Source organism: Acanthochromis polyacanthus, chromosome 4 (assembly GCF_021347895.1).
Source record: "Acanthochromis polyacanthus isolate Apoly-LR-REF ecotype Palm Island chromosome 4, KAUST_Apoly_ChrSc, whole genome shotgun sequence".
In the NCBI taxonomy this organism is placed as follows: domain Eukaryota; kingdom Metazoa; phylum Chordata; class Actinopteri; family Pomacentridae; genus Acanthochromis; species Acanthochromis polyacanthus.
Window position 1 is genome coordinate 17,418,888 of NC_067116.1, and position 27,631 is coordinate 17,446,518.

Here is a 27,631-nt window from a genome sequence, read left to right on the forward strand (position 1 = left end):
CAGAAATGCCTCAAAATAATCTTGAAAGCAGCGGTTGAAGAGCCAGGCGCTAAGACCCTGAAGAGAGTTTGGCTCACACTGTTGTCACAACACTGCTGCTGCTGCCCTCTGCACTCACATGCACATGCGAGCGCACACGCACACATACTCATCCATAATCCTAAATTTGGTGTTTAATTTTCACATGGCACAAGAACACCTCTGAATGAATAAATGCATGAATGAACAGACACACCAAATAATTCTGTTTTTACAGCACAGAGTGTGTATGTATGTGTGTGCTCTGCTGCCTGCTCAACTATCAAGAGCCCAGTAAGCCTAATCAGGACTGTGCCTGCAGATAGCCCGCTCACCACACACACACCCACACACAACACACACACACACACACAGAAAAGCTCGCGTGCGCGTTGTGGCTGTCATGTGTTAGTGTGTCAGCCAGTCTTGCATAGCCTGAGAAACGTGACTAGATTGGGAGCAGATTCAGCATCCTAGTACATGTCTATGTGTTAGTTTGTGTGTACGTGTGTGTCAGAGTAAAGCCAGGAGTTAGTCACGCTTGGTGAGATATGAAAGAGCAGGGGATCCTCTGCCGTAAGGAACTTCTCGGGCACACACACACACACACGCGCGCCTTGGTCTTTCTCTCTTTCTCCATATCTTTTCATTCCCTCTATCTCTTACATCACACTTTCTCTCATGCTTTATTGGAATCAAGCACAAAAGCCCTCGTTGCCAGATAACAGCTGATGACCAGATTCATTTAGCCACAGTGACAAAGTGACAGTAATGTGTGTGAATGGTTTAATATGGAGTTAGCCAATCAATAAATCAATGGACGCATTTGTCAAAAGGATTAGTTTTTCACAGCTTTCACTAAAACTGTGACTGAGTAAAACTGATTGGTTTTGGACATTTTTTTTTGTCCCACATACAGGGTAATTATTCTGAACTGTTATTTAAAAATTCCAAATGAATTAATAATCATTATTTAATTTGTATAGTACTTTAAATAGATAGTTTGCTACAGATATCTCCATTATATCTAAAATATGTGATATAAGAATTTAAATATGTTTGGAGAAGCGCAGAAATCTGGTTCAAATGAAGATTTTACTGAAATAACTTCCAAGTGGCTCCACTCGGTAAAGTGTCTTCAGTAAAAATACACAGACTTTGCAGAAATAGAGGAACACATTCATTTATTTTGAATGTGTTCAAATGTCTGACCCAGTTAAGGTGGGTTTGATTTATCTTTCCAGGCACTTAAACAGCCTCCAAAATGGACACGTTGCTGGCAAGGTAAAAACTGCATGTTGCTCACCCTCATGTATTTAAAATGTGCTCTCCTCTCTGCTCTGTGCTGTTTGTGTTCATGTCTCTTGCTTGTCTCTCTGCATGCATCTTACATTTACTTGTGATTCTAATCGAACCAAACAGGCATCAGAATCATTTACATTTGATCAATTCTGATTATGATTTATCTTAGCAACTGCAGTCAAAATGATAGTTCAGTTCTTGTCATAATTTCAGTCAGAAAAAAAAGTGAAAATCAAAAAACTGCCTTTAGCTAGATTAGTTGTATATATACATAGTGTATGCATATATGAGACAATTACTTTTCCCTTTATTTAATATAAGAATATTTAACTTTTATTCCTCTGAGGGAATTATTCCGCCAGCATAGGTGGAATTGATTAGCCAAAAGGTCAATTTACAAACACCCAATTACATACTGTGTGTTTTGCTGTATTTCCCACAGGAACCACAACACTGCAAGGTAAGGAAAACAACAAATATGCTAATTATCCAACTGGGCCAATATTTATGCAAGATTAAAAAAGAAAGGTCAACAAAACATGTCTATAATATCTAAGACACTGTTTTGAATGCTGAAATACTTTGTCAGCTTTGTCATCACATTATTACATTCCATTGGTTTAACTGCAGAAACTCAATTGTTAAGAACAAGATGATGAAGAATCACAATCAGCTACAACATTAACATTGTTTTGGTTTCTCGCCAAAACAGTTATGACCTTTGAAGGCTTGGACTCTACAAGACCTCTAAAGGTGTCCTGTGGCATCAGGCACCAAGACGATAGCAGCAGATCCTTTAAGTCCTTAAAGTGGCAAGGTCGAGCCTCCATGAATCTGTCTGGGATTTCTTTTCCCCAGCAGATCCCATAGATGCGGGATCGGATTGAGAATTTGGAGGCCAAGTAAACACCTTGAACTTTTCGTCATCCTATACAACGTTTGCAGTGTGGAGGGACACATTGTCCTAATGAAAGAGGACACTGTCATCAGAGAATACCACTGTCTTGAAGGGGTGTGCATGACCCACAATAACGTTTAGATAGAAGGCATGTATCAAAGTACAATCTAAATGAATGGCAGACCCAAGATTTCCTAGCAGAATCTTGCCCAGAGCATCACACTGCTTCTGCTGGCTTGTCTTTTTCCCAAAGTGCATCCTGCTTCAATGTCTTCCCCAGGTAAACAATGTCCGCACACCTAGCCATCCACATGATGTAAAACAAAGCACGACTCATCAGACCAAGCTACCTTCTTCTATTGCTCCATGGTCCAGTTAAGACGCTCACGTGTTCATTGTAGATGCTTACAGCGGTGGACAGCAGTCACTATGGCCACTCAGGCCGGTCCGTGGCTACATAGCCTCATACACAGTGAGCTGCAATGCACTGTGAGTTCTGGCACTTTTCTATTTTTGCCAGCATTAAGGTTTTCAGCAGTTTGAGCTACAGTAGCTTTTAAGTGTTATTCACTTCACGTGTTCATGGGTTTAATGTTGTGGCTGATCAGTGCACTTCACATGTAATTTGATTGAGGTAAATTACAATTTACATGTTACAGTACAGCAAATCCAAACATATTTCCTGGCACTGCTTCTTGAAGCTACTGAAGCTAGAAGAACTACAAGAACTTTGCCAAATGCAAAGTTCTTGTTGAATAAAAATTGGTCAGCACTCATAAGCATATTTTTTTGGTCAAATGTTTCCTCATCAAATTAGTTACAAATATTTCTAAAAGGGAACTTACATGTGTAGGTGAAGGTGCTGGTCAAGTATTGTTTCTACCCATATCGTTCCTGAAATGCTGTACATTTCTGGCACTGCAGTGTCTGAGCACGGCCACTTTCAACACAAGCTAACGAAGTCTGAAAATGGATGATGGCAGCTAACCAGGTCCACCATCTCTCAAAAATCTTGCATAGGGAACTTTTTGATATCCTCAGGATACACTCACTTGTTACCCTGTATAGCTACACTTCTGGAGGACAAAACTACCGCTGTCGCCCACACTCATGCTGACTTGTTCTCTCTCTATATAGCTCCAGTCTAGCAGTTGTCTCTCGGGCTGCCTCTATCTAACAGGCTGTCATGATGAGGTGATCTAATAGGACAGAAGTGAAGCCTATACACTTTATTGTGGCCTAACTGCTGAACTGGACAACAGCATTCCAAGTCATGCACACAAACACATACACAGTTCAGGAGTTCCACTGTATCTTCTTATAGTACATTCCTGTATATGAATTTGTAACAGCAAACTGAACACAATTCTCTGTCTCAGCGTTTATACAAATACCACCAAGTTGAAAAATATTCAGTTTTTTACTCCTTTTCTCTGAGCCCGTTCTCAATATCAGGTCCAGTTTCACTGTGCTATTTCGACAAGTTTATAGACCTATTTATGAGGCCATTTTTGGGTTAGCCGGGTGTTTAATGACTATTCAAAGATGCAGCACAGGGTACGAACACTTCCTCCACATCAAAGGCACTGCTCCTTAAGCACTTGGGTGGAACTTTAATATTTCATGTGTTGATTTTCCACTCAACAATTTTGGAGTATTTTGCAAGACGATGAATGCCAATTCTAACCTAAGCTCCTTCGTTTAGCGTCAGGCTGATGTTATATAATTAACAAGTCGACATACTCCTAAGGCATATGGTGGTGTTAATTTAATAATAATGGGCCAGGAATGCCTGTCAGGAAGTGAAACATTTACCATTCCTAACAGAATGTGAGTTCAAGACAGCTGCAGCTGCTGGAATATGGATTTACTGGGAAGGCAGACGTCATGAGGAATCTTATTTTTAATAAAACAAGTTAATTGATTAAACACACGAAACATGGGACACATAAGATGCAGATGAGGGTTGTAGGTCTCTGACCGCATACGGTAAGATACAGGATAACCTCTTAGTTTAGTTTATTTAAAAGGACAATGTGCAGTAACATTAAAAAGATGCCTGCACCAGATTTAGCACAGAGCTAATTTCCATCTGCAGTCCTTTGCACAATAATATATATATATATATATATATATATATATATATATAATATCTTATAGTGCAACAGGGGCTCACGGAACCTCTCACCACAAAGTTTTTGTCAGATTCTCATTTTAGTGTTTTAAATTTAGAGGTCAGAGCCCAGAAGACAGCCAATGGGAAACACTGTCTTAACTTTGCAAATGTTCAACCTAAACAACACAATTCACAAGTTACCCATCCTCATCGCCAAATACACTAAACTATTTATCATTTAATTTTACAATTGAAGATTTAGTATTTACGTTTAAATAAAATTCATTTTGAACCAACTTCAGCAAAAATGCCAAATATTTGTTGGACACAACTTCCTAAATGGCGAAGATTTGTTGTTTTTCTGCCTTAAATAACTGTAAGTGGAATACTTTGTTTTTTTGACTGTTAGTTGAACAAAATAAGCAGTTATCTTAGGCTTTAACAACTTTTGCCATTCATTTTTCAGGGTTTTGCAGTACAGTTCAGTCCACAATGATTCACACCCATGTTAAAGTTTAATTGAATGGGAATTTATATTTGACCAATTGTTTTTTTCTGGCTGGAAATGTCAAAAACTAGTGACAAGAGGTTGGTAAGACATTGTCCTACCAGCTGATGATCATTTCTATTTTCTTTCTGCAATTATACTTAAAATGCCAGGTCTTAAATTATTCATCTTCTTGTTCAGTAATCGGTGGCAAAGTCTTTATTTGCTGCCACACAAACAAACAGGATATAATTTGAAATGCAAACAAGCTTTCTGCAGATCTCCCTTGGGATTCTGTTCCTCTCCTCTTTGTGATGATCTCAGGTCATTGAGGTTGAAGGCTTCCTTTCCATCACTCTGGTTTTCAGTTCTCTGCACAGATTACTGATGGGATTCAGGTCTGAACTCAGAAATGTTGGTTTTGTTTCCTGTTAACCATTTCTTGACCATTCTGGCAGTAGTTCATAGACCATTGTCTTGTTAGGAGGTCCAATTTTTTAATTGTTTTTTTCTGCTGACTGCCTCCCAACCACAAAGTAGTCCATTTTTGCCGTACTTTGACAAGGATGTCTGGCTGATTTGCTAAAAATCACCCCCAAAGCATGGCATTCCCAACACCTTACTTGACTGTGGAAATAGTTTTTCCCGGGATTGAAGGATTATTTTCTGCCAAACTAAGCCACATCCCCGTGTCCAATAAACTAAATTTTCACCACATTTGCCCACAGACCTGATGACCAGAAGCTTTCTTCTTTGTCCAGGTGAGCTTTTGGTAAGGTTAGACAGGTTTTTGTGTGCTTCAGGACACCCTTAGTGGTGATCCTTGGACTTTCCTTGACCTTTGGCACAACTAGTGGAAGTTAGCACAAGGGGCAGTGTTGGCTTTCTGTCACATTCTTTAAGATATTTCACAATGTGAAACTCCTTGTATTTTAACTTTTTGATTTTGCTTTGTATCTGAATATGGCTTCATCTCCATACCCTGTCTTGTGAGCAGTCATGCTGCACAAAACTGTAGTCCTCACCAAGCTCTTGTAATAATTCTGGATGTGGCCTTTTCAGTAAAAATGTAGAAAACAACACAGTTAAAATTTCTAACACACTCTTAACATCTTTTATCACTGTTCATTTCATTTCCAGAAGAAGCATAGCGGTCAAATAAAAATGTAAACATTTGGCATGGGCGGGAATAATTTTTGATTTGACTATATAATAACAGCAGAAATGATGAATAATTAATCAATAAAATAAGAGACAAAAAAGTGAACAATGAAAAGAATCATTGGATGCAGCTCAAAGTCGACCGGCTTTCCATGACAACAGAAATGTATGTAAAGTTCCAAAACTTACCAAAAGACTTCAAAATAATCTATCGACTGGACTGAGGTGCTGATATTTCACTGTGAGTTATGTGTTCTCTGTGTGTAACTTGTAAATTCCACATGCGGCGTATTCAGTAAAGACTTTAAATACTTTCAGCGGGGAATTCAAATGAATGAAGCATCAAATACCAGCGATAAAGCAACAAGGCTGTTTGTTATAAACTGGCTTAAGACTTCGTAATATGAAGCAAACAGCTGAACACAAAACAGCTTCTCTCTCTCGCTGTCTCTACCACTAACAAACATAATCCGACCTCTCTCTCTCTCTCTCTGTGTCTCTCCTGCGCTCTCTCGCTCTCCTGCCGGCTACTAACTCTCACCTTACTTTACCTCAACCTTGAGACCCTTAGCCTCGTCATTACCTCTTCCCTTATCTCTCAGCACATTTCACCTCAGTCAGTGTCTCTCTCTCACTGTCCGTTACTTAACTCAACCCCCTGCATGACTCTCTCACTCTGCCATAATGACACACACACACACACACACAAAACACAAACACACAAAGCTCTCTACCTACCTTGCATCCAAACATCAGAGATATGGTGTTGTTGGTGCATGCTACTTTGCAGTGGCACAACATGTGGCTAACGTTAGCTAGCTGGTCCTGCGCTGGGGGGGCATCCTAGCCTTCATAGACACATTTCACGCTCACACACCTTCACACACACTCTCTCTCTCTCACACTCACACACACACATACACACACGCACACGCATGTGCTCTATCAGCCGCGCTCCATCCTGTCCCACAATCCCCCACTCTGTCGGCCCCCCCGCCCCCTTCCACCCACCCCCCCAAACGCCTGGCTACGGTCCTCAGCTGTGGCAGGCCAGCGTCCTCTCCCTCATGCTCTTCATCGCTCCCATCATCATCATCATCTTCATCAGTGTAATCCTCATAGCTGGTCAGGACGCAAAGAGCAACATGGTCACTGTCTGCCCGTGTGTGTGTCAGAATGTGTCAGCACATGTGTGTTCAGGGTGTTGTTGTTGTTGTCAGCATGTGTGGGTCAGTCTGTCTGTGTATGTGCATGAATGAATGTGTGTGCATGTAGAAGTGTGCTGTGTGTATGTATGAGTGTGTGTGTGTGTGTGTGTGTGTGTGTGTGTGTGTGTGTCAGTATAGATGTGGTCTCCCTTGTCCTCCTCTGCAGCAGCAGTCCCACTCCTCTATCTCCTCTCTCTCTCTGTGTGTGAGAGTGTTTGCCTCTCTCGTTCTATTGCTACCCTTCTCCCTCTCTTGCTTTCTTTCCATCTATGTCCCTCTCTCTCTCTCCCTCTCTCTCTCTCCCCCTGCCTTGCTCACTCTCCCTCGGTTCGCTCCACTGCCTCTCTTGGCCCGCCTCTCAACAGCAAGATCAATGAGAGATAGAAAGAAAGAGAGAAAGAGCAGAGACGTGCACCCAGAGGTGGAGGGAGAATTAAAAATGTGTTGTCTCTCTAGCATCCCCCATGCCCCTTTCTTTCTTGCTTTCCACCTCTCTCTACCTGCTGCAGTAAAGCTTTACATACAAAGAGTGAAGAGCGGGGAGGTATGGCTACAGTATTATACAGGCTAGTGAGGATTGAATTGACCAAATACAACATTGGTGGAGTGAGAGAGAGAGACAGAGAGACCTGAAGAGTGAATGAGTGAGGCAGAGACAATGTTGTTGCACAACAACCACTCACATTATGATCTCCTAAACACACACTCCACTGGGGTGACTTGTTCAATTGACATTTGAACACAGTGTTGCCGCGCTGGTGGCAGGACTACCACTTTGGCACTGAGCCCTTTTAAACCACAGGTGACTTCAAACTGGCTGAGATGATTCACATTCATTCTGCTGGTGTAAGCAGGTATTCACACCAAAACAGACCTACATGAAAACAACACTTTGTGGGCGAGTCGAGTGCTGTTTCAGGTAGCAATGAAACGTAAGTTATGATCTACAAGATGATCTACACGGTCCAGTTAAGGAACAGATCAATGACTTTGAAGTCTTAAGCACCAAAACACTCCACAGTAGGGTATGATACAATGAGGTTCTCCAGAAAAGATGCAAATATTTAATCTTTCACTGCAATAAAGTGCACATCGATCACTTATGATGTAAAGTTTGGTTTCTTTGACGTGGGACTGCATGAGATACCTATCCATAATCACCGCGTAACCTGCAGTAAATGACGGCTGGTATCCCCAGTTTGGAGAGGCAGACAGAAGGACTGGTACAGAGGCTAAGCAGTGAACTGCAACAACTGCAGCAGCAACATGTATTTTAGCCACCTAACCGTTTAAAAAAATATCAATTTAAGTGTAATTTCTTTTCGCTTTATTTCAAATATTTTCACTGCTGTACCTCACTACCAGGGAACCTTTTCCAGCAAAGATCTAAAACAGTTAAATCGCTCTCTTGAACTGTTAGTTCAGATCCAAATTGACATGTCAAAATACCAAAGTCACTCAAAAATAGTTGTTCTTCAAGTAAACTTACAGTTTTTGTCAAAAGAGTGATTACTTTTAGGAGAGCTAGATAAAAAAAAAAATCAGGCAGGGCTTTGTAAAGGTTAGATAGAGAGATATTTTGTTAATGCCGAGGGAAATCCAAGTGTTCAGTAGCTTTCATACAACAACATAAATAACAAAAAGACAAGACAGGCAGGATAGTAACCTTAACATTAAAGGTTAGTATATACTCTGAGGTAAAGTAGTAATCATTTTTTAAGAGGCTAAAATGTTGCATGAATTCACAGGAGTTCATATCTTGGCTTCCATGCAGGTCCGCACTATAGACTACGGATAAGTAAATCACACAACCCCATTGCAGAGACACGCAACTATCTTTTAAAGAATGGATAGGTTTGCATGTATTTGATTGTTGCAGTTATTATATTACCAACAGTTGAGCAACTTGTCTTGCTGGATGAATTTGGAGGTTTTTGCTGGAGCAATGTGTGCTGCCACCTCTGATTCATGTTCACGCTGGCCAAATTCAAATAAATAAGTCTGTCTTTTTTTATTTTATTATTATTTCATTTAGTTTTCAGTTATGATTCACTGTATTTGAGACACTTCCCAAGTGCTGCCTGAAACCTTCAGTTTCAACCACCAGAGGGAATATTGCTGTGTTCTTTTGCCAATCAATTAATAATTGGAAAACAAAATAATAAAAAACATCACGTCCATATAAAATGCTGTAAGTTAACACATCAAAAAACAGCAAGAACACAACATTTTTGTAACGTAAAACATACTCCTCAATATGATGAACTAATCAAATAGCCAGCTAATCATAATACCTCCAGCACAGAGTGTAGCAATGTTAATTTTTGATTGAGTGGAGAGAAGGCTTATGGGAGATAAAGGGCAGAGGAAGTCAAACAAGTCAAAGCTCACTCCACAGCCGAGGCTCTTGATGCTGACGGCTGGGCCATCTGGACTGTCACACACAAACCCAAACACACACAGTAGTCTCTCTGCAGTTGACTTTGCCTTCTCACCTCCACTTGAAAACAAACAACGCAGCATGAGAGAGAAGACAACAGAGAGAGGGAAACAATGCAGAAGAAAGCAGGGATGAAGTGAACAAAAGGGGACTTTGAAGTCACGGGGGAAAATATTAGAAGAGGGAAAATTAGGTGAAAAATGGAGAAACAAGTTGATACCATCTGAAGTAATTTTATAGGTGATAAAGCAATCAATCCACAATCCAAGATTATGCCTTAAGTTACATTTAAAGCTGCTAATCAGTAATGGAAAAATTGTTTCTGGTATTTTTTCCCCCTAACTGTACACAGATAAAGGATGCACGGATCCAAGCCTGAAGGAGCCAATTAAGTTTAGAAGTTGATGCAGGTAGACAAGCCATATAAATAATGCAATGACATGAAAGGTTACTCTGAGCACAGCAGGGACTTAATCTTCTTCCTCGGAATACTCAAACTCATACATGTGGAACTTCAACCTTATTTATTTAGATGTAACAAAACAGGGTTTCTTGCTTTGATTTGTTCTGCCTTTTGGATGTAACTAATCTGGATGACTGTCAGCACATTTACAAATTGTCTCAGTGAACTTCATCTTGGAAGTTAACCAAACATTCATGAGTTCCTCTTCTGTGTGTTTGCTGGAGTTAACTTGTTTGCCGATGACATTTTTGGCGCTCCATGCCATCTTTGAAGCTGCACACCCTGAATAGGCTGTAAATCTTTAAACACCTCAAGAGGCCATCTACCCAGTTCTTCTTCTTTTTCTTTCAAATAAGCACTTAGGATGTGGCAGTGTAATTTCCTCAAGTGTGTTTAGGAAAGCAAATATAAAAGCTTTTATACACTGCATCCAGTCTGAGTCACAACTGTGCGATATCACCTGAGGACTGACATTAACAAATAGGTCACATATCTTTATAAAATTATTCTGCTTTCATACATTTACCTCTCTGACATGTCTTGTTTTTGAATTCTGTACTGTATTTCAGACTGGATTCCTTCAGAATAAGCTATAGAATAAATATTTGTAAAGTGTAAGCACTGACTCAAGTGCCAGTCTTCCAAAAATCTTGGCTTTAGTAATAACCTAGCTGTCCTAAACCCGGCTGTACAGTGAGTCTCTCTGTGTTTGGCAAAGAACAGATGGAGATCCTGCTGGAACACATACATACATTCATACATCTGGGATAGCCACAGGCGTTTTGGGTCATATGGCTTACAAAATACAATGGAAGTGTAAATATAGCATCGGATGGCAGCCCAAACCAAATAAGTGAAAGACATTAAGAAAGAAATAATGAGGAAATAAAAGAAAGGAATAAATAACAAATGGGCAGAGAGTGAGACAGAGAAGGGGAGAGAGAGGATGCTACCTCATGAGCCTAGCAGGCATGCACTACATGTTAACATTAGTAGGTCAGCCAGCACAGAAATAACCACGCTGTGTGTATGTGTGTGGTAACCTCATACACTCCCAACCAGCCAATCACAGTTGATTCTCCATTCTACACGCTAACCAACTAAAAAATATTTCATACATCAACATTTAAAATATGGTCACGTGATCAGCTTTTACCAGCTGTGCATTCAGTTTCCACATGAGTGAATTTTCCTCTCCAGTCATCTCTCATCCTCTGTCACTGAAATGCTATGAGAGGACACACTGACTTCTGCAGAAACCTTTCGACAACAAATATCAACTGTGCAGCAAACAGGTGTGAATAGATGGTTATTGACTGAATATTTAAAATTATTTAACATCAAGGGATATGTCAGCTGGCTGTGTGGTTAAACAGCAAACAGAGGCTTCAAGCCACTGCAGAGCAGAAATTTGCGAACCCGTCATGTTGCCGTGTTTGTCATACATACAGTGCCACTGTGTGGCAAAACGCATGCACAGCAGCACCGAGACTATGTTCTCAGAGAATTTCAATATTTACAGTCCTAAACCACATGGAAATTTTTTTTTTAACATACACTGGAAATATTTAGCAAGTTTGAGGATGTAGAAAAATGTAACAAGTGAAATGACTAAATATTTTAGATTCTACACTATTTCTAATTCTATTTAAGCAGATCTTAAGCAGATCTACTTTGTACAAAAGATCACACTTCTGTCTATCTTTCCATTAAGACAGCAGCTCAGATGACACTCAGGTGGATGTCATCAACTCAGAGGCCTGTTGAAGTAAACCAACCTGCAGTCATTGTTCGCCTCTTCTAAATATGGCTGCGCCTTTAGTTTCCAGCAGAACACAGCTGACTTAGTATCATTGTGATAGTGGGAAAACGAGGCATGAGAACTAAATTGAAATGTCAGAAGTCACATTGTTATTCTAAGCAAAGAGAAGCTTTCTCAACAGTAAATCCTGACTAAATTGAAGGTTTCTAAGGAATTCTAAAAGTCTTTGTGTGAACTTGATAAATTAATATTCAAAGCACAATTAGGAAGACCAAAGTGACCACAATATCAAAAGAGCAATGCATCACATTTTTTTCATTCAGAGGGAGAAAAGAAACTTCATCACAGACGTATAATTTGCTTGTCAGAAGAAGCAGTCAAACCAAATCTCAGGAGGTTGGCTAAGACATAGTAGCATTTCACAGTGGATGACAGAAAAAAAAAAGTCCTATTCAGTGATGAATCTGAGCTTCAAATTGATGTAAGTAACATAAGGGTGTCTGTTAGGAGATCAGCAGGAGAGAGAATGATGCTGCAGTGCATCAAACACAGTGAGCATGGTGGTAGGAATATTTAAGTCTCGGGATGTTTGCTACTCTGCAGCTGGACACCTGCACTGAATGTGGAGAAATACTGCAGCAAGAAAATGAACGCAAACACACGTCAAAGTTTTGCAAGAACTACTTGAAAACAGGGGTGGAAAGTAACGAATTACATTTACTCACGTTACTGTAATTGAGTACTTTTTATGAGTAATTTGTAATTTTCAGAGTAGTTTTTGAAATGTGTAATTTTTACTTTTACTCAATTACATTTTGACCCAAGTATTTTACTTCGCTACATTTGAAACCCCTCACGTTACCGAGTACAATATTGATTGTGAAAAAATTAAATGCGGGCAGAAAACCACTGTGTCCCCAGAACTGAATGTCAATTGCGTGACCTTGGCTTGTGCGCGCCCTTTCCATATCATAATCTGGATCTACGCGTTGGAAGATGGCTGTTGCTGACCAAGATATGGAGATCATGAAGGAGGAAAAGTCCGAAGAGGACACAAATTCTGGAGAGGAAAGCCACAAAAACCCTTGGCCAAACTTAGAAGAAGACTTATTCGCGTTCAAACGCACAAAGGGCAACAACGTTATAATGCTGTGTAAAATGTGCCTGCCCGGCAAAACGGAGCTTTCAGCATATAAGACATCAACGTCCAATTTGCGAAAGCATGTGGTGGTAAGTTAGCACGTTTTTATTTGTTCTATCAGGTTGTAATTGTTCTTTATTACTGTATCTCTGCTCTGTGTTGTAAATCGTTCTATTTGCTAAATTCTCGGATATTCTATTTTCTGTGTTAGTTCGCCGTTTCGTCCGGTGTTAGTAGCGGCTAGCTTGCGGTTAGCGGCAGAGACCAACACACACCTTGGGTGGCTGCTCCCATTAGATGACTGCTCTATTATGTCCCTGGGGCAACATTTCCACTGTGGTCAGTAGAGGTGCATAGGTAAGGTTAGAGTTTTTTGGCAATTAGTGGAGTTCAGTTGTTAGTCTGCAGAGATTGAAACAGAAGTAACTGGACAGCATAGGCTTGTAGGATTGTAAGCATTAGCAAGCAGCTATCATTAATGTTAAAGCTATAACCTCTGGCCTTTGGATTAATTCCTCTTAATTACTCAGCTCCTCCTGGTTTTCTGCCAACCTCCGCGCTCCGTAGCACATCTGCTAGATATGCAATATACAGCTGAAGACTGACAGAGAAAATACCAAATCATTACTCTATCATGTTTTTAAGCGTATTCCCAAAAGGATTACAGGAGCCATACCTTATGTACAGTATGAACATGTGGCACGTAAACACACATCAATGTTTGATTGAAAACAAGCCCTAAAATACCCTAACTGAGGAAGCAAAATTACAGAACATAAAATCCACCAGATTTTTTGTTGATTAGACTTCTTTACTACATTCTACCATAAAAACAAGGCTCATCACATTTTCTTTTCACCACCAACAGACAGTCAGAAGATAAACTGTAATTTAAATAAGTAAATATACATTACATTGTTAGAGGATGCAGGATCGCAGTGGTCCATTTTCACATGTAGCCCTTGTGCTGGCTCAGCAGGTGTCAGCTATACTCCAGGCAGGCCAATCTGGAGACCTACAGGATTAGTCTAATTCTTTACAAGTGAGGATCATCCAGACGCCAACGAGATGTTTAACCTGTTCCCCAGGGTCTCATGAAGTAAGGCAACCTTTGAGAGCAGTCCTACATCGCTGTGTCAGTCCTACTGCAGAGGCATGTCTCTGAGCTCAACTGTCCTACAGCAGTTTGGGAAGTTCTCTCCGTCTTCTCCTCTGCTCTCATGCCTTCTCCGTTGATTAATTTGTCATCCATGGCCCCTCCTCACAGTTACATCACAATGCCAGCTGGACAGTTGCGCAGATGGACGAATCGGTGGAGGATGTAGCAAGGAGTTTTCTGGCAAAAGTGACTAAAATAACCCAACAAAGCTAGGTATGCAATCAACTTGTGTCCTCATGCAGCTACAGAAAAGCTCTCTCCCTTTCCCTTCGATTTCGTGTGTCTCTCTGTCTTTTTTCATATCTTTTCTCCTCTTTGTCCATCTTAAAATAGCTCCACCTCAGCAAAGTCTATTAGCAGCCTAAGGTAAGCCTCTTAGGAAAAACTTTTGCTCTCTTGGTCCACAGAAGGCCAGTGACACTCAATTAGACCAAGCTACAACTGCACACTATAAAACCAGGATGGGATTTAAGACTGGAAAGATCAGAGAGGAAAAGAGGATTGGGCAAGACAGAGAGGAAAATATTGATAGAAAGAAAAACAAATAGACTATATGGTTGATAACACAAGCTGGGACCACAGATACTAAGAGTGCATACATTCAGTAAATATCTGAGAACTGAAGTTATATTATTATGTGCATTTTATAAGGAAAATACATCCCTTTTAACTCAAGAATTTTACCTGACTGACCTATGTTTCACTGCTGTAGCTGCTATATAGTCAATAGGTGAACTGGACCGAAAATTTTTATGTTATATAATTGTTCTTGTTGACGAAAAATGCAGTTAAAGTCAGTGGGAGTGATTGCTAGAGGAAATTAATCAAGCAGGATGAGAGCGGATGTACTGAAACACTCTGCAGCAGTAATCTAGCAGTCTTGAGCTCAGGGAACACCCTCTGTTTTTTTAATCCATTATCTCAATGAGATAAACAGGATTAACCAGATGAATGTGAGATGGAATCCCTCCAGTCTGTTTGTATACTTGCCAAAACACTCAGACTTACTTGAGTTTCAGAGTGCATGTCAGGGTTTCACATAGGACTTTGTCTGCTTGTCCAGGACAAGTGGATTTGTTTTTGTAAAGCCAGTGCAAGAGATATTTACCCTCCCTATTAGAGAAGTTTAACAAAAAAAAAAAAAAAACACCACGTCTTCACTTCAAGTGCCACTCATTACTCAGGTATTTAAATAAATTCATAGGTGTTACAGAATATTGATCTGAAACAAATGCAGTTTCTCCACAACAGAAAATGCCTTGATTGACCAGGAGTATTCAGGAGTTGATGCAAGCAATCTGCAGAGTAGGAACAGAAAACTTTACCACAAAAAAAAATAAAAAAGTGGCAGGAAAGTTCCTTCAGGTTCTACAGCCAGTGTCAGGAAAGCATCAAGGGGAAGCCCTGATGTAACAACTGCACACTATGAGTCAAAGTAAAAGCAAAAATCTGATGGAGACATTCATTGTACAATGAAGAGGTAATGCTTTACAGCATCTACCCAAATTGGTGGACAATTCAGTGACGTTAGCTAGGTAGTGTTACCAGCTGTGTAAATGAAAATTCATGTTCTTCGATTCTCTGTGTCCAGGGTCTGCGTGATGTAAATTTTGTCATGTGCCCAAGTCTGCAAGGGTCTACATGGAACAGCTTACAGATGTCTGTGTTAAGTTCTGGATCCAATGAAATGGTTCATAGCAGGGAAGTAACAGTTTGAATGTCAATAAAAATGTCAAATTAATCACCCTCATGAAATTTACATAAACATGCTTCGAAGTAACCATTTTTGCTTAAGTTGTTTGCCAGTTTCACCGATGGTATAATTCTTTTGCATTCTGTGTTGTGCTCTGCCACATTTTATCATAGATTAATAAACTCATAATTGATTTAGTAACAATCCATTTAGCTGTTACCATATTTCAAAAAATGAAGTGGTCTAGAGCAAATCAATTTTTAAAAAAATGGTGAGAGAGGAGGAGGAGGAGGAGGAGGATGCGGAAGCAGAGCCAACAAAAGGTCCCAACTCAGACGCCATTGATGATTAAGGTGCAGGCGGGAGAGACAGATTGAGACAGTGAGGAAGAAAAGGTACTTCTTTCAAACACAGGTACTGTGTTAGCAGTACCTGTGGTTGCAGTACAATGGGCAGTTTGTGACTCTACTGTGTGCCATCACACCCATCCATTGCAGGCAACTTGTTACTGGGTCAACACAGGTGAACCCTCTGTATATCAAAATTCTGTTCAAGATGGACATCACCTTTTTAAAAATCATCAAAATGGCACCATTTATCAGAGACAGAAACTGTAAAAACACAGAATTGTTGGATTTTTAACTTTCCAACGATCTTAGAACTACTTGTCTATAACGTGCCATTTTGAGCACAAAATCATGACATTTCTTTACAATTGCTTTATTCTGCATGTGTAGTTAAATTTAACCAAAAATAAACCATTTACATGAACCAGATGATCAGAGAAGTGTCCGTACCTTGCTATAACAAACAGACAACAGACAAAAAAAAAAACAACATTTCAGATGAACTGCAGGCTGAAAGTGAGCAGAGTTAATCTGAGAAAAGCATGAAAATTCAACAAAATGTACATTTTAAAGCAAATATAGTATATAATGTCACTATTTCTATTCTGTAAAATCAATGATCTTTTGTTTTTTTCTTTTTTGTGATATATGACACTATAACTTTGCAATACTACACATAATACATTTTTAAATTTTTCTTTTTCTAGCATTGTTTGTATCCATAGAGCTGCAGGACTTTACACTGCAGTAAAAAAATTACAACAAAAACACAAAACCAGCTGGCACTGATACATGAACCTGAACACTAAGCACGCATGGACTAGCGCTAAGGTATTAGACAACTATCACCATGCAAGAGCATTGATAAATAGACAAAAAAAAGAGGTCTAACTAAATCATATGCTGATGGGACCAACTGAGAAAGCAGGTAGCAGCCATTGTTTCAAATGGAAAACTTAGTCTGAAGCTCTACGCACAACTACGGCTCTTACAGTTTGGATGTGAAAACTACAGTATAGCAATACATGAATGTCTGCCCGTTCCTCCCGCTGTTAAATGGGCCATGCATTTCCAAGCATGCACATATGTGCATAATGTATGTGTCTAACTTTGCCAGCCTAGTTTTCAGTTTCCTCTCCCGCCTTGAGACCAGTTAGTCATTCAGTCGTCCACTGCATCAGTCATCTACCTACACAGCCAGTCAGTCAGTATTTGAAGTGTGTGTCCTATCAACCCAGTTTCTCGTCTCTCTGGGTGTCACATGTTGTCAAACCAACAGCTGAGCAACAGCTCGGCATTCCCATTAGAGTCGCTTCACTAGAGCACAGCCTGTTCCTCTAAGATATCACCTTATAGACTGTTCATTCACAAATTAAAGCAAACCATCTGTACAATGAGCAACCTGCCCCTAATTTGATTTGGCTAATTGTGAGCAGGTGCACACTGTGTCCCATCATTTACTAAACCTGCTGTAGATCATGAAGTGTTTCATTTGCATGTGGAAACAGATCTTATTCTCAATTTTACATTAAATAAACCACATCATCTTGACGACAGTTTACAGTTTATGAAAGATCATTTGAGGGCACGTAGTACATTAAAGGTATAGCACAAAAATCACACGCAGGGTTTACTGTAATGGCTTAACGAATGCCACTGTTGTCAAAATTATTATTACAATTTCACTTATTACACAGTTTAATCCAAGGCTGTGCAACCACACTGTGAAATCCTGGTCCTTCACATCCTCATTTGTTTAGTCTTGTCTGCCATACCCCTCTGTTCTGCTCTACTCTAATCTGTTCTGTTCTTGTTTCTCACCTTGGTAGTGAGGATACAGATGCAGTCCATCCCTTACCAGTCCGACCGGCAAACTTTCACCAAAACATCTTCCACCCGCAACTTTTCCGTTCCACCTCTCAGCTGCTTGTTGCTATTGGTGCCATCCTTCTGCCGTCCGCTTGTCTCTGTCTCCTCCTTCATCCCTCAATCTCGCTCTCCTCCCTTTCTCATGTCATCTCCACCTGTCCTTTCATCAGAGCAGCCAGACAGGACCTCTTCGCTAAAATAGAGGCCGGTTTGGAAACATGGCAGCTGTCCTGGCGCACCTAAACCCTCCCTTCTGTTTTCCAGCTGCTGTCTTCATTCTATAGCAGCTGGTAGCCACGTTTTGAGCTCAAAGAGTGCGTGGCTCAGAATATATGTCAGCACACACGCAGAACACAGTCAGCACACAAAAAAACAGCCAAACATCTAGAGACAGGCGCAGAAACGCATACACATGGATGCACAGGCAAACACTCACACAGACAGACGTGTTCTCTCAGACATAAACACACACACATTCATATACTACACACACCACTCTCTGCTGTTTTATCAGGTCAGGTCTCTTGTTTGGCAGGAGTGGGGGATTAGACTGAGTGAACAGTAACAGCGGTATAGCAATGGATGCTCTACTTTCAACTTTGACTGTGGGTATGGGTGAAGTTAAAGCTCCATATGCAGCCTGAAGCTTCACATGGAGATGGGATTTTATTCAGTCAGGCTTCTTCTAGATACACGGCAGTACTACAGTTGATGGTAAATGTAAAATGTTGCAAAAAATTGTAATATATGTACTATAGAAGACCTGTGGGGCAGCGCAAGATGGGAAAGTTGGGTGAAGTCAACAATCTGTGTCACACAGGCAAATATGTAGCATCACACGGACACGTGGATACACACAATGTCCTACTCTACTTCTGCCTCGCTCCTGGCCCTGCATTCATTGTTGGCCATCTCCTGATGCTCACTGTTGCAAGCAGAAAGTCGTCTGTCTTTCTGTGCAGGGTTGTGCTAATGAGCGTCATTGTTGGATCTCATATTCTCACTAAAGACTATTGTAGTAAGCTTTAACAGTTCAATAATGCATATAATGGAAATGTCTGAATTTTGCCATATTCAAAAATCCCATTTTTGTCTGATTAAAAATGAGTATTAATATTTCCATAGAGGATAGCTAAATTAGTCACCCCAGTTTCCAATTATATTTGGATTAATTGTGAATCCCTAAGAAGCACTTTAAAGTATCTGAAGTTGCTACCAACTAAAGTGCAATACAAGCAGTGCACCTGAAAGGACAAATGTTGCCCGATGCACATACAGCACTGTGAAGCAAACAACTGCAGTATCAAGACAGCAAGTCGATACAAGCACAGTCTCCTAAGATGCGTACTACCGGCAGTCGATCAAAGTAACAATGTGTGCAGCGTAAGCCTGCGGTCAAACAGCACAAACCATTAAAAAAAGCATTCAGTCCCTATTTTAAGAAGATCAACAAGACAAAACCAGTTGCATCAACCCTCTGATCTCATTCTGCTGACTCTACTGAACACTAAAATGTTACTGAACTGAATTGATTTCTCTTGTCATGTTATGTAATACAATCTAAGCCAATGTTCAAACAGCCAGCCTGCATAAATGACCTGTCCACTGCATTCTGCCTGCTGTAGCCACTTAGTGCTTTTCAATGTACCGATTCAAGAAGAGACATGTCACTAGGAAAAATATGATTGCTCCATATCAAAACTATGTACATGAGGGAGAAATTATATATGAGCCATTAAGTGCAAAATACAGGATCATTTTAACTGAAAACTCCACATTTAGCATGATTTAATTATATTGAAACCATGGTCAGAGCTTATAGTGCTAAGAAACCTTGTTATTCTGTACTCGCATTAGCAAAGTGACCTAATGACAGTATATTGGGGATTACTGTAAAACCTACAAATGACAAGACAGTGGTACGAAAATGACAAACTGAGAACAGACAAGGCCCAGACACAAAGCAGGGTGTAGCACAGTGAACGAAACCCCTTTGGAGCTAAAACATTATCAAAAATACTCCAATCGTTAATGGTTTAGAAGATAATCAATATTATCCCAGTGTTTCCCCTGGGTTGAAATGGCTGTGAGGTGGTGGGGACACTTTCAGCTGAAAGTTGTTGACGGGACACTTTCAGCTGAAAGTTGTTGACGGGGGGGGGGGGGGGGGGGGGGGGGGGGGGATTATATATATACTATCGGGCCGTCTCCACCGTCTCCGCGCACCCCCACGTGGACGGTGTCGTCGGTCCGGCGGGTTTTGCGCTGCACTTTTTTTTTTTTTTTTTTTTTGCCGCGGACCAGTGAGGCGGCAATGTCGGCAGAATTTTAATGAGGCGGTGGCCTATAACAGCGAGGCGGCCCGCCTCGTTGGTTATATAGGAGGGGAAACACTGCTATCCAGCTGTAGCTGCAGCTCCAGCTATTGCTCATGCATGCAAATCTATTGTGTGGATCTTCAAGTTGAAAGACAACGATGAGAGCATATATTTTGCAAGCAGTGTACTTTGCAGCGCTACAGGTGGTCAAAACAAAGGTTAATATTATGAACTGATACACTCCCCAGGCAAAATCTAATCTGTATATACAGTCAGAATATGAGAATATGACGACCAGGAAATCCATCCATCCATTATCTATACACCGCTTAATCCTCATTAGGGTCGAGGGGGGCTGGAGTCAATCACAGCTGATTTAGGATGAAGGCTGGGGACACCCTGGACAGGTCAGTCTACCACAGGGCTACATGTAGAGACAATCATATTTGCACTTACCAATTAACCTCAGCATGCTTTTTGGGCTGCGAGAGGAAGTTGGAGAACCCACAGAAAACCCTCGTATGCACAGAGAGAACATGCAAACTCTTTGCAGAAAGAAACACAAAGTGGGGATCTTCTACCTACAAGGCGAAAGTGCTAACCACCAATCCACCGTGGAGCCCCCATGAGCATCGACTGAAATCAAAATCTTTACCACTAGCCATAATCGATGGGAGCCTCACATGGCAGCTACATCAGAAAACCTGTTACGCTCTTCACAGCATAAAGAAGGCCATATAAACATGTTAAACTGCTGCTCTAAAACCTGTTCTCGCTTTTTTCCTCTCTTCCAGACTCTTGCTACTCAACTTTGCCAAGCAACAGCAAATCACTCACCTTCAGAGAGGACGCAATCTTTACGTCACTTTGCTATCAACTGCAAAGAAATTTCCTGCAGGTTTCCTCAGGTGCTCACACAAAACAAGAGATGTCTTACCTTGTTTGGGGTCAGTGGGCTTGTAGGTCGCCTGGAGTGGACTGGACTATGGCTGAGGCCTGCGGAGGGAACTTTTACTGGCCCAGGGCTGGTTGGACTGGGAAACAAGTTCAGGAAGAGAGGATCCTTGTAAATACATTCAAAAAATTGCCAGTAATTATTGTGTACTGTCTATACCCAAGATTGTGGTGCAAAATAAATTAACATGTTATTAACTTCTCTGACTGAACATAACTCAAGTGTGAATTAACCATTATTTAGTATTTTAGTCTCTTAGTTTTGCTGGCTTAATCTTTTGAAAGCCAAGCAGTACCTGGCCGTTTTATTGTTTTGTTTCCAAAACTGAAAAATGGATGCTCCACTTGCTACCGACAGTCTATCAACTTCTACAAACGGTTTTTCACTCTGCACATCAACTAAAGAAAGTTTATTAACCATGTTGAATGTATCTTCCAACAGCTTGCTCCCCCTTATACCATTTTTAACCATGCTGTATTGATTTTATTGATCACGTATAATATAATATAATAATTTATTTGTATAGCACCTTTCAGAAGAACATTCCACAAAGTGCTTTGACAGGTAGAACAGTGATAAAAGAGAAATTCACTGGAAGGCGAGTCGATAAAAGTGAGTTTTAGGAAGTGGTCATTTGCCTTGGCTGCTCAGTTTTACTTAACAAATAATTTTCAAATGAGGCATGTAGAATAAAATGATGTTGATTAAATAATACAGGATGAAACTTATTGATGGACCTGTAAGTCACGCATGATACATTCATGGACCCTCAGAAAGAAAAAAAAATGTGACCACTGTTTGTTTTTACAATTTTTTGTTACAAGCATAATAAAATATGGTGCAGTTTTGACAAAATGTCAAAAAGCCCATGCTTTTTAAATCTGCTCAAATATATCAAACACCAGGAATTACAAAAGAAATTTCTTAAGATGGCTTTGTGCTTTAATTTTGGTGGAAGTAAATCAGTTTTTTAGCATAAACAGCAGAACTTCAGTATAATGCCACATTAAGAAAAGAGCCTCCTGTAGTAACTCAGATTTTACTGATAGGAAACACTGAAAAAGCTCCCTTGTTCGGTCCACATATTTGGTTTTAATTCCTCATTGCTTTAATATTTGACACTAAATTTTTAAGAGCAACTTTATCAGCTTAGTCTGTTGAAATGTCAGTGCCCTTCTATACTAACAATTAAAATGTAAATTCATGCTACTAAAAGTCATGCATGTTATTAAAAGTCACACTGAACCAAATCCATTTTTGGACATACCTAAGACGAGGTCCTTTGTTTAGCTGCACAGGTGGACTTGTAGGACTGCGGCTACTGAAGGTAAACTTTCCATGACTGGGGCTAGTTGGACTTGGGCTGGAGGTAACTATGCCCAGTCCGAGGTCCTTGGGGGTCGAAAGAGATGGAGAGACTATGGTAGAATCTGTGACTCTGCTGAGACCTGTGCTGGTGCTTGGCGTGGTGCCGGTGGGCTTTAGTTTGTCTGGAGTAGTTGGAGATACAAGGCCTTGGATGGTGCTGGAGACGAGGGCAGAGACAGTCACCAGGTTGACGTCGGGGGAGGCAGAAAGGCTTTGTGGATTGGTAGAGGTGTCTGAAGGGATGCTAGAGCTGGTGGCAGTTAGATGTGGTTCAGATCCATTCAGTACAACTCCAGGAGATGCTTTTGGGGAGCTAGAAGGAGTTTCTACACTGTTGACACCGGAAGAGGTGGCGGCAGAGGGAGAAGATTTAGAAGTGTCCAACGCCAACGAAAAGGAGGCTCCAGTCTGGACAGGAGGAAGAGGTGCACGGTATTTCACTTTGGCTGGCTGTGACTGAGGTGTGCTGGACTGTGTCGTAGGGGAAGATTGCTTTGTTGCAGGTATTTGCGATGGGATTGGAGGGGCAGGGGACTTGATTGATCTGGGTTTGGGGGTCAGCGGTTTGGCTTGGGATGGTCCACCAGAAGCCTGGGGGCTTAGGGGAGTCGTGGAGGGCTGTGGCTGGGCTGAGGGTTCTGCTGGTTGGTTGGAGGAGGCACTGAGTTTCCCAGGACCATGTTGCTGATCCACAGAGTGCTTACTGTCTGCAAGGAGGGTCAGCTCATAGTACTCCTGGATATCTGGAGAGAACAGGACAGATTAGAGCCATAACCACTGACTAAATGGTTTCGTGATTTAGTAAATGAGATTATGATATATTGCAGAGATAGATGAATAATTGAGTGCATAACTGTATAGATCAAAGTCTAACTAATTACATAATAAAATCAATGAAAACAATGAATGCAAGTCTGGCTTTCTCTGAGCGATACAGAGCAGTAATGCTGATTAAAAGAAAATGAAGCACCGGTTAAATTAATGATCAAATTATGTTTCCAGACATTTACATTCATTAATAACAAACTCAAAGAACATTTTCTGGTTTAAAGATTCATTATACAAGATACTGAAGATACATACAGCATTCCTATAGCATCCCAAAAAGGATGCGCTACCTAAAGATATAGTGGAGTAATGGCATCCTTAGCAGACACTGAAGTCACACTCCTTGTGTGTTGCAATCCAAGCTTCTTTGTTCTACATTCTGAACACCAGTCTGGCTGAACATGGATTTTAGTGCATTGTAGTGCATGTGAGGGTTGCACAGTAGTTCAGTGGTTAGCACCGTTGCCTTGCAGCTAAAAGAGCCTTCTGCACAGAGTTTGCATGTTCTTCCTGTGCATTTCTCCAGGTACTCCGGGTTCCCTTCACAGTCCAAAAACATGCTCAGGTTAATGCTCTGTTCCACCACGTGTGTCTCTCTGTTGTGTCATGGTGAAACAAACACAAATAGAGATGCAGGTAGGGCAAGGATTACACTACTTGAGTTCACAATAATTTGCTATGGTCATTCAATGTATTTTACAATGTTAGCAAGGGCTTATGGTTGTGGTAGGATTATTGTTTGTTAGATCTCGTGTAAACAATTTTCTGACATGTTGGTGCTCCAGTGCAGCATCCAGTAGGTTGGAAGTTTCTACAAAGCTTTGTAGCTTTTCTGTTTTGAATCATTTTAAACTAAAAAAAATCTTGGAGAAAAGATAACAGTTAAATGAACTAAACAAGATTTTTAATATTTGAAAGACTGAACATTTGATTGATAAAGCAGACAAGAGAAAACAACAACAGATGGACTTATGTATTATGAAAATACACAAAAGAATGAGCCCTTAAGAGCTGTTCCAAATACAGAAGACCTTCATTTTTACTTTATATTGCACATTACATCATTCAGTTGCAAGCTATACTAAGCCGGTCACAAAAAGTCCCAAGTTTTCGGAGTACACTAGTAAGGAAACCAAATGGAACATAGCTAATACAATCAGGACATCTAGTGGCAACATAAGGATACTGTCACCATAGTAATACAGAAAAAAACCTCCTGAAGTATCCAGGCTTTAACACTTTAAATAGAAATAGTTCATGACACTGCGATTTCCCATTTGAGAAGTAAGTACAGTGACAGAATGTATCGATGACTTATTATCCAAGGTTTCACTTCCCCCTCTCTGCACACAGGCGGTTCTGCGTTAAATCATGGCTGTGAGCTCAGGCTGCCAAATCACACATAAAACGGATGGTAAAGAGGAAGAAAAAAGAGGTACTAATAGTAGCAATAGGTTGCAGGGAAATGTGTGAAAAGAAGAGTACAAAAATGACCATAAAGCAGTCATCATTCATGGAATTAGCCCGTATATTAACAGAGAGACACGTGCTTGTCTTGTCTTCATGGCAAGTTAGAATCAATTAAAGGAGATATTAAAATGCATATCAAACACAACATGGACTGCACTGTTTCACAATACTACTTTTAACACATCAGAGACAGCTCGGTTAAAGGTCAAATCCACATTCAAAACAGGAACTCCGACTCATGCAGCCTCCTGCTCACAAAACATAGATGGGCGTGTTTCTGTGAGAGCTAAAGGTGTGGGTGGAGCACCAAGCAGGTGGGACCAGGAACTAAGAACCAGTTTGTCACCATGCACATAACCACACAGAGACACGTGTGCCTAGCATTTTTCTTTAAACGAGCAACAGTTTTTAACAAAGACAACTTACTTGTCAGATTGTTAACTCATTGATGGAATTGCTACACTGCACAAAGAGTTCTGTGTTGTCTGTGACAGCCCATGCCACATCTACATGTGTGAGCTCTGATCTCCAGTCATGTGACAGGGCAGCTCAAACATCTTGTAGACGCTATGAACTCTACAGACAGCAAACATTGTCTCTTTGTCTTGTAATCAGTCCAGCCTTCTGTCTGCACTATCGCACTGTTGGACAAAAACACATACATGTTCCTGCCTTCAAGCTTTTATGTGGATCAGAATAAACAGACTGACTGTACTATTCCAGTGATTGTTGAAATGTGACTCACTTGATTGATAAGATGTGACAATTGCTAAATCCAAGGCAAATACATCTGGCTGCAGCCACACTGTGTTCCTAAATGTTTTTATGTGGTCTAATTTGCTTAGAAAGCAAAAGCACAATGTTTTGGTTGAACTAACTTTTTACTTGAGTGTAACTATGCTGATTTAAATACCTTAGTCTCTACTAAGACAAATTTTACCGTAGAGTGGGAAATTAAGCACATGTAAACATTAGAATGTTGCTAAATTTGGTTTAAAATGTATCTAGCATTCAACTGAAAACAGCCCACACACATCATCACTACCCTTTAGTATTCTTTGAATTTCCCACCATCCAAAAAATAGGTTTATCACCTGATAAAAAAACTGACCGAGGCAAGTTTTCTTACCAAGAAGAGCACTAAAGAGCTGGCTTTGGAAGACATTGATGACTCTGTCCAGAGACTGCTGCAGCTGGCGGTCTTCTTCCACGATGGCCTGCTTGGTCCGGCTCTGGTTCTGCTGTCTTTGGTCTAGTTTGGCTCGATACTGCTGGAGCAACTCCAGGGCTCGCTGAGCATCTAAATATAACATATAAATAAGTGGAAAGCATTTTTTTCCACACTCAAGATAAGGACATTCTATAGATAAGATCAACTATATTCATTCCTGAGGAAATGATTTTGCCAGAGTACAATAAACAGAGGTTATTGGAATATACACAATTACACAGAGGTTAGTAGTAAAATAGAAATAATAAAGAAGACGAGACAAATTGTTAGGTAAAGCTTTTCCGTAATTTGGTTTTACGATGGTAAGAAACTGTGGCTGGTTCAGACATGACAGGGTCTTCATGTGGCTCCAAACAGCGAATGCAGACACAGATACTGTCACGCATCTCATCTCCCTGTTCTTCTATAAAGTAGAAAATCATGTCTGCTTTTGTCTCAGTTGCTTGTTTGCAATGCTTGGCATATCAGTGTTGATTTTCTGACAGCAATTGTATACGTTAATACAGCTTTATTTGTACTTTACAGAAAGGTAGCTGGAAATTCACTCACCACTGTAATTTAATTTAAAAAAAAAAATCTTGAATGGCATTTATGTCTTCCCTTGGGAAAACAACAACAACTGCATTTATGTCCATTTTATGGATTGGAAGCTACTGTTAAATTTTATTGCCATGTCTTTATGTTGCCCTGATGCCCTAGTGCTGAAGGGCATCAGGGCATTTGAGTTAATGTTGTAAAGGAAGGTACAGACTGCATTCCAGCCTCCATGAACAGCTGACTAAACCGAAACTAAACACGCAGGCGTTTAACTTTATCCACGCAATTTTCCTGAATGGAAAGATGTCAAAAGACTGTTTACAGACACACAAATCATGGAGTTATCTGTGCGCTAATCATTTGCAACGATCTTTATTGGTAGCCCACGGCATTAAATTACTCACTGTAATTCAAACGCACAACAGGGTTGTTCTGTGGATGTCCATGCCGAATTTACTACAGTGTCTGACTACTTACTAAAAGTTGTTAAGTTGTTCTGTACAACTCGTGTTTGTGTCCCGGTGAACAATTCAACTTTAAATTGTGGGGTTTTTAAACTAGTTTCGTGCTGTAACGTAAAGAGAAGCGCCGCACGGAGCTACACCAACACAGCCTGTTGACTCAAGCTGATTTATTCGAAGTTATTCCTTTAACAAAACAGAACAATATGTCGGCTGGATAAACTTCAAAGGCGGAAATAAACAATGAAAAAAGTATTTTATTTACCTTTCTGTCGCACAGGCATGGTGCCGCACACTCGGTCCTCCTCCTCCCCGGGGCTTGTGTCGGCGGCGCTGTCACTGTTATTACAGATGTGTGCGTCTGTCCCGCCACAGCCTGCTGCCAAACTGGGACACCAA

General features: G+C 40.5%; 1 protein-coding gene across 6 annotated transcripts in view; it reads right to left on the minus strand.

Annotated features, from left to right (window-relative positions):
• The window catches only part of dlg1a (discs large MAGUK scaffold protein 1a), a 136,806-nt gene extending 109,175 nt beyond the window's left edge, over window positions 1–27,631 (minus strand). For 2 of the 6 annotated variants that reach the window (XM_051946967.1, XM_051946966.1), the window contains exon 1: window positions 6,721–6,970. In XM_051946967.1, the coding sequence (XP_051802927.1) occupies window positions 6,721–6,783 (63 nt within the window). In that variant the 5' untranslated portion in view covers window positions 6,784–6,970. Of the gene's footprint in view, window positions 1–6,720; window positions 6,971–21,319; window positions 21,417–22,604; window positions 23,449–26,132; window positions 26,304–27,497 lie in introns of those variants that run through there. The other 4 variants (XM_051946965.1, XM_051946971.1, XM_022198857.2 and 1 more) reach the window with 4 other exon arrangements.